This window comes from Myotis lucifugus, unplaced genomic scaffold (assembly GCF_000147115.1).
Source record: "Myotis lucifugus unplaced genomic scaffold, Myoluc2.0 scaffold_2036, whole genome shotgun sequence".
Taxonomy (NCBI): domain Eukaryota; kingdom Metazoa; phylum Chordata; class Mammalia; order Chiroptera; family Vespertilionidae; genus Myotis; species Myotis lucifugus.
In genome coordinates, this window is record NW_005873084.1 from 33194 (window position 1) to 40158 (window position 6965).

General features: G+C 51.2%; 1 protein-coding gene across 1 annotated transcript in view; it reads left to right on the top strand.

Moving 5' to 3' along the window:
- LOC102439636 (elongation factor-like GTPase 1) overlaps nt 1-4559 on the top strand; it is a gene marked incomplete at its 3' end in the record, with an annotated part of 16957 nt that extends 12398 nt beyond the window's left edge. Inside the window, exons 4-7 of the mRNA XM_014450332.2 lie at nt 674-807; nt 1971-2108; nt 3414-3625; nt 4427-4559. Coding sequence (XP_014305818.2) covers nt 674-807; nt 1971-2108; nt 3414-3625; nt 4427-4559 — 617 coding nt within the window. The remainder of the gene's footprint in view (nt 1-673; nt 808-1970; nt 2109-3413; nt 3626-4426) is intronic.
- Nucleotides 4560-6965: the final 2406 nt, after the last annotated feature.

The window sequence follows — 6965 nt, forward strand, 5'->3', positions numbered from 1 at the left end:
GTTGTGGGCTCTATCCCAGTAGGGGGCGTGTAAGAGGCAGCTGATTAATGATCTCTCTCATTGAGGTTTCTTCTCTCTCTCCCTCTCCTTCCTCTCAGAAATCAATCGTATATAATAAAAGTGTAATATGCTAAGTGTCCAATCATTCCACCAGTTGCTATGATGCGCACTGACCACCAGGGGGCAGACGCTCCAACCGGTAGGTTAGCTTGCTGCTGGGGTCCGGCCGATCAGGACTGGGCAAGACAGACTGGACATGCCCTGGAGCCCTCCTGCAGTCCTTCCCCGGCAGCCAGCCCCCATCACCCCGGTCAGGATTGGGCGAGATGGCCCTGCCAGGCTGAGGGACCCCACCTGTGCACAAATTTGTGCACCGGGCCTCTAGTAAAAATGTATTTTAAAAAAATAAAAGTAAACTGAACTTTTTGGTCCCACGGCTGATACTCATAACCACTGAGCAACCCAGCCAGGGCAAGTCCGGATGTTTTATATAGACGCTGTTTGGAATCACTAGTTTCGTCCACGGGAATTCCAGATGGGACTGACAGCGGCGGGTAGGGCCTCTGCCTTCTGTAGCCTGACATCATCTCCGAGCTCTCTTCCTCTGGAACGCCCGAGGCAGCGCGTCGTATACCTGCAGGGCTGACAGCGGCCGTCCTCCCCTCCATTCCAGGTGGCGAGGAGTACCTCATCAACCTCATAGACTCTCCGGGTCACGTGGACTTCTCCTCCGAAGTGTCCACGGCCGTTCGCATTTGCGACGGGTGCATCATCGTGGTCGATGCCGTGGAGGGAGTCTGCCCACAGGTAGGGGGGGCTGTGGTGTGGAAATACGTCGCCGGTGCGGGAAGGTGGCGGAGGAGGAACTGGCTGCTGCTGGCCGTGTGCACTTAGACATTTCACTGACAGTCACTGGTTTTACATTTGACGTTTGATAACCTTCCAGTCTGTGGTGGAGTTACCTCACCTAAGTTTTCAGGATGACTTTAACTTTATTTTATTTTTTTTTTAAATTATATATTTTATTGATTTTTTACAGAGAGGAAGGGAGAGAGATAGAGAGTTAGAAACATCAATGAGAGAGAAACATCGATCAGCTGCCTCCTGCACATTCCCCACTGGAGATGTGCCCGCAACCAAGGCACATGCCCTTGACCGGAATCGAACCCGGGACCTTTCAGTCCGCAGGCCGACGCTCTATCCACTGAGCCAAACCGGTTACGGCTGACTTTAACTTTAGATTCTTTTTTTTTTAAAATACATTTTTATTGATTTCAGAGAGGAAGGGAGAGAGAGAGATAGAAACATCAGTGATGAGAGAGAACCATCGACCGGCTGCCTCCTGCACGCCCTACACTGGGGATCCAGCCGGCAACCCGGGCCTGTGCCCTGACTGGGAATCGAACCCTGACCTCCAGGTTCGTAGGTTGATGCTCAACCCCTGAGCCACGCCGGCCGGGCGGGCTCCTCACTGTCTTTTACACAGTTTCATTTACCCTCCTTAAGCAAATGGCCAGTTCCACGAAGGTAAGGATGATTTCTAGTCTGTACTTCTTTGCTGATGTGTACTACACTTTGTGAATGTCTAGTGACCACCTGTGTCTGACGGGCATAGTCCGAGTTATAAAGGAGTATGGAAATGAGAGGATTATTATTTCTTTAAAAAATATATTTGTATGGATGTCAGAGAGAGAAGGAGATGGGGAGAGAGATAGAAACACCAATGATGAGAGAGAATCACTGATCGGCTGCCTCCTGCACGCCCCACACTGGGGATCGAGGCCACAACCCGGTCATGTGCCCTTGACTGGCCCTTGTCCAGAATCGAACCTGGGACCCATCAGTCCACAGGCCGACGCTCTACCCACTGAGCCAAACCAGTGGAATGAGCTGATTATTAATCAGGATTTCTTTAATGTGCTTTAATTATTTCAAATCACGAGTTTTCTATTTTTCTTTGTTTCCATCAGACACAGGCAGTTCTGCGCCAGGCCTGGCTCGAAAACATCCGGCCCGTGCTGGTGATCAATAAGATCGATCGCCTGATCGTGGAGCTGAAGTTCACCCCGCAGGAGGCCTATTCCCACCTCAAGAACATCTTAGAGCAGGTATTGCATTCTTTACTGCGGTCATTTAAAAATCGGGGCTCGAAGAGGAGTTGCAAGGAGGTTGCTGGGTGGAGTCTGAGGCGCTGCTCTGGAGAATTCACTTCCTTAGAATTTACTTTCCCGCCGAAACCAGTTTTGCTCAGTGGATAGAGCATCAGCCTGCAGACTCAAGGGTCCCGGATTCGATTCCGGTCAAGGGCATGTACCTTGGTTGCAGGCACATCCCCAGTAGGGGGTGTGCAGGAGGCAGCTGATCAATGTTTCTCTCTCATCGATGTTTCTAACTCTCTATCCCTCTCCCTTCCTCTCTGTAAAAAATCAATAAAATATATTAAAAAAAAAAAAAAGAATTTACTTTCCCACTTAAGAGTCACACGTGCTGGCATCATCAGACTACAGCAGAGGCAGCAGCGCACGCCTCCTCTCGGGGTCCCGCCTGCTGGGAGCGGCCTCGCGCGTGAAGCTTGAACAATAGGTTTTAATGCCGTCTTGTGTGAGATCTTGTAGTTCTGGTTCCACGGGGAGGCGATGTTAGGAGGCTGTTTGGTTTTTGTGTTGTGTTTTGTTTTTTAATTTTTTCCCAGAAAGATTGGATAGTTTCTGAGTTGGTTTTTTTTAAAAAAAAATATATTTCTTTATTGATTTCAGAAAGGAGGGGGAGAGAGAGAAACATCCACGATGGGAAAGAATCATGTATCGGCTGCCTCCTTTACCCCCCACTGGGTCTGGAGCCCACAACCCGGGCCTGTGCCCTTGACCGGGAATCAAACCCTGACCTCCTGGTTCATTGGTCGATGCTCAACCATTGAGCCACGCAGGCCGGGCGTGGATTTCTGAATAATAGCTTCCATTGTCTCTCTGAGGTCGGAAATAAGATGACTTGAGAGTGAAAATCGTTGGGAGTTAGAGGTCGGGAAGGGGGCCTGCGGAGAGTGGTGACAAGTTCAAATACGTAGCTGATGTGCGAATGCCTGGGGCTAAGGCTGACTAAGGCTGCAAACTAGGATGGTGGGAGCCCTGAGTTCCCGGGGACGCCAGGCCTCAGTCCTGAAAACAGGTAAAGGGACGACACATTCGTGTTTGCATTAAAATGGTCATCACAAGAGTGACCTGCAGAAGCCGTGCAGTCCAGCTGTGCTGGGGTCAGAAAGAACCGGTCGATAACACGGAAGTTATTCATGGTTGTCAGTGTCAACCTCACCTGAGCCCAGGCGGTTCCAGGCGTGGCCAGTGCTAGTCACGGGGTCTCCCACCCCGGGCGCCAAGCCGCCGATTGACCCTCTGCCGTTTCACCCTCTCTCCTAGATTAATGCGCTCACGGGAACTCTTTTTACTTCCAAAGTCCTAGAAGAGAGGGCGGAGAGAGAGAGCGAGTCCCCCGGGACCCCGGGGTCCGACCCGGAGCAGGTGTACGACTGGAGCACGGGCTTGGAGGACACGGACGACTCCCACCTGTACTTCTCCCCGGACCAGGGCAACGTGGTCTTCGCCAGCGCCATCGACGGCTGGGGCTTCGGGTGAGCCCCTCCCCAGACCCAGCCTCGCTGTGGCTTCCAGACACAGCTGGTGTATGTTTTATTTTTCATTGATGTCAGAGAAGAAGGGAGAGGGAGAGAGAGAGACATCCATGATGAGAGAGAATCAGGGATCGGCTGCCTCCTGCACGCCCCCTGCTGGGGATCGAGCCCGCAACCCGGGCCTGTGCCCTTGACCGGAAATCGAACCCTGGACCTCCTGGTTCATAGGTGGACGCAGGCCGGGGGCTACACAGCTGATACTTTAAATGGAACTTTGTGTTTTGAGATCGTTGTAGATGCACCACAGTTGTAAGAAGGAAGACAGATTCTCTTTTTACCTTTCCCTGAAGTAGCAGCCACACGGGGCAACCAATTGATGTTTCTGTCTCGTCTCTCTCTCCTCCCCTCCCTCCCTCGATCTCTCCCTCCCTCCTTGGTCTCTCTCAGTAGAATCCATAAGAACATGTCCTCGGATGAGGATTAAACACAATAAAAGGGACCATGGCACAAATTCTGCTTCATGGGGAGGTAGAGAGACGGGGACAAGACGTGGGCTCTGGAGCCAGACTGCGTGGGCTGCTTCCCAGCTTCACGTGCTCCTGTGCCACGTCTCTGCTCCTTTACCCCCTTCTGTGAAGGGGGGTGGTTAGTGCCTGTCTCAGGGGAGAGGGAACCATTGCAGTGAGGGACACATTCGAGGCACTTTGGACAGAACGGTGCCTGCAGGGGACCCGCAGTGTTAGCGATGGTTACTCTCACTGATGTCACTAATGACATGAACACCTGCTTTTTTTTTCTCAGAATTGAGCACTTTGCCCAAATCTACAGTCAGAAAATTGGCATAAAAAAGGAAGTTCTTTTGAAAACATTGTGGGGAGACTATTACATAAATATGAAGGCCAAGAAGATCATGAAGGTGGATCAGGTAATGGGCGTATGTCCCTTTTGTTGTTTTGTTGTTTTTTTATTGTTGTTGTTTTTAATTCTCACCCGAGGATATTTTTAAGGAGAGTGGAAGGGAGAGGGAGAGACAGAGAGAAATATCGATGTGAGAGAGACACATCGATGGGTTGCCTCCTGCATGAGCCCTGACCAGGGCCTGGGCCGGGGAGGAGCCTGCAACCGAGGTCCGTGCCCTTGACCGAAATGGGACCCGGGACCCTTCGTTCCACAGGCTGATGCTCTATCCACTGACCCACACGGCCGGGGCTCTCTTTTGAATGTTGGTTCCTCCCCTTAGGAACCTGAACTGTGACCCCTTTAATGGATGTAATTCGGCTCTGACTCATGGGAGGCAGTTCCTGAAGGATGTTTCACTGTCTATGTTTGGTTTATGCTCATGAATCTTATATTCAAGTGCTGCTTAAATAGAGCGCGTCACATACAGGGAGCAAAGAATTGCGTTTTTTTTGTTGTTGTTTATTAGAGGAGAAAAATCTCAGATCCTGGTCACTTGAAGACATTTTTTAAAAATACTTTTTATTGATTTCAGAGAGAAAGGGAGAGAGAGAGATAGAAACATGAGGAGAGAGAATCATGGATCCGCTGTCTCCTGCACGCCCCACACTGGGGATCGAGCGCACAACCCAGGCATGTTCCCCGACCAGGAATCGAACCCGGGACCTTCTGGTTCATGGGCCGAGGCTCAACCACTGGGCCACACCGGCCGGGCTTAAAGACCCATTTTGCATCATGCACATGTGTGCCGCCTCCACCATAAACAGACATCTCTTTCACTCCCCTCTGTGTGGCCTACATGACATCCTCGCCTTAGCTGAGGCCTTCTCTCTTCTTTTAAAAAAAAATATATTTTATTGATTTTTTACAGAGTGGAAGGGAGAGGGATAGAGAGCTAGAAACATCGATGAGAGAGAAACATCCATCAGCTGCCTCCTGCACACCTCCCACTGGGGATGTGCCCGCAACCAAGGGACATGCCCTTGACTGTAATCGAACCCGGGACCCTTCAGTTCGCAGGCCGACGCTCTATCCACTGAGCCAAACCGGTTAGGCGCCGAGGCCTTCTCTTATCCATGCCCATCCCCTTGCGTGCTGATGGGAGAGTGGGTGCTGATGGGAGAGCGGGTGCTCCAGGCCCTGCCTCGGGGGACAGCGGGGTGCAGGGCTGCCGGGTCCCAGGCCGCGAGGTCCTTTTCCTGAAGCTTCGCTCCTCAATGTCAAGTTCAGGGTTGCATACATTTATTCTCACTGAAGAGCACAGGTGTTCTTCTTAGAAAGGACTCAGAGGGCACAGGGAAGACAACAGCCAGAGGCCAGCACTGGGCTACTGGCTACTGCCGTGGTTTTCATTTCTTTTATTTTACTTGGTTAATCCTCACCGAGGATATTTTCCATTGATTTTTAGAGAGTGGAAGAGAGAGGGAGAGACAGAGAGAAACATCGATGGGAGAGAAACACATGATGGGTTGCCTCCTGCACACGCCCCAACCAGGGCCCGGGCCAGAGAGAAGCCTGCAACCGAGGTCCGTGCCCTTGACCAGAATCGAACCCGGGACCCTTGGGTCTGCAGGCCGACGCTCTATCCACTGAGCCACACCGGCCAGGGCTCTTGTATTCTTCCTGACTAGATCTCCGTCCCTCAGCCGCGATTATACAGTCTGCGTAATGTAGCTCCTTTCTTGCTTGATGTTATGAAGCACAAAGCCCCACCGTGTGAGCATCTTCCCTGGGCCATGACAGGCCTTGAATCAGCAGCGCATTGAAGGGAGCCAGTGCAGGGAGCGGGGAAGCGCGGGAGAGCCTGACTGGAGGTTTGCATCTCGGCCCCAGCGCTCACCAGCTGCGCCCTGTGCCTCAGTGTTTCCATCTGTGAAATGGAGGCAGCAGTGCTGGCCTCAGAGGGCGGGTATGATAACGGTATGAAACCATCCGAGAAAAGCCTGGAGACCGTCCTGTCCCCTGAGTGCCCTGTCATCAGTGTGTGTTGTAAGCGTGTCAGCATTTACATCAGTGGTTCTCAACCTGTGGGTTGCAACCCTTCGGGGGTCGAATGACCCTTTCACGGGTCGCCTAAGACCATCCTGCATATCAGATATTTACATGACGATTCATCACAGTAGCAACATGACAGTGATGAAGTAGCAACGGAAATAATGTTATGGTTGGGTCACAACCTGAGGAACTGTATTTAAAGGGCCAGAAGGTTGAGAACCACTGGTTTGCATAATCACTGTCCTCAGATCGGACGTAGTATCTGTTTCTAATTTCCAAATGTTTTTTATTTTTTTTTTTTAAATATATTTTATTGATTTTTTACAGAGAGGAAGGGAGAGAGATAGAGAGTTAGAAACATCGATGAGAGAGAAACATCGACCAGCTG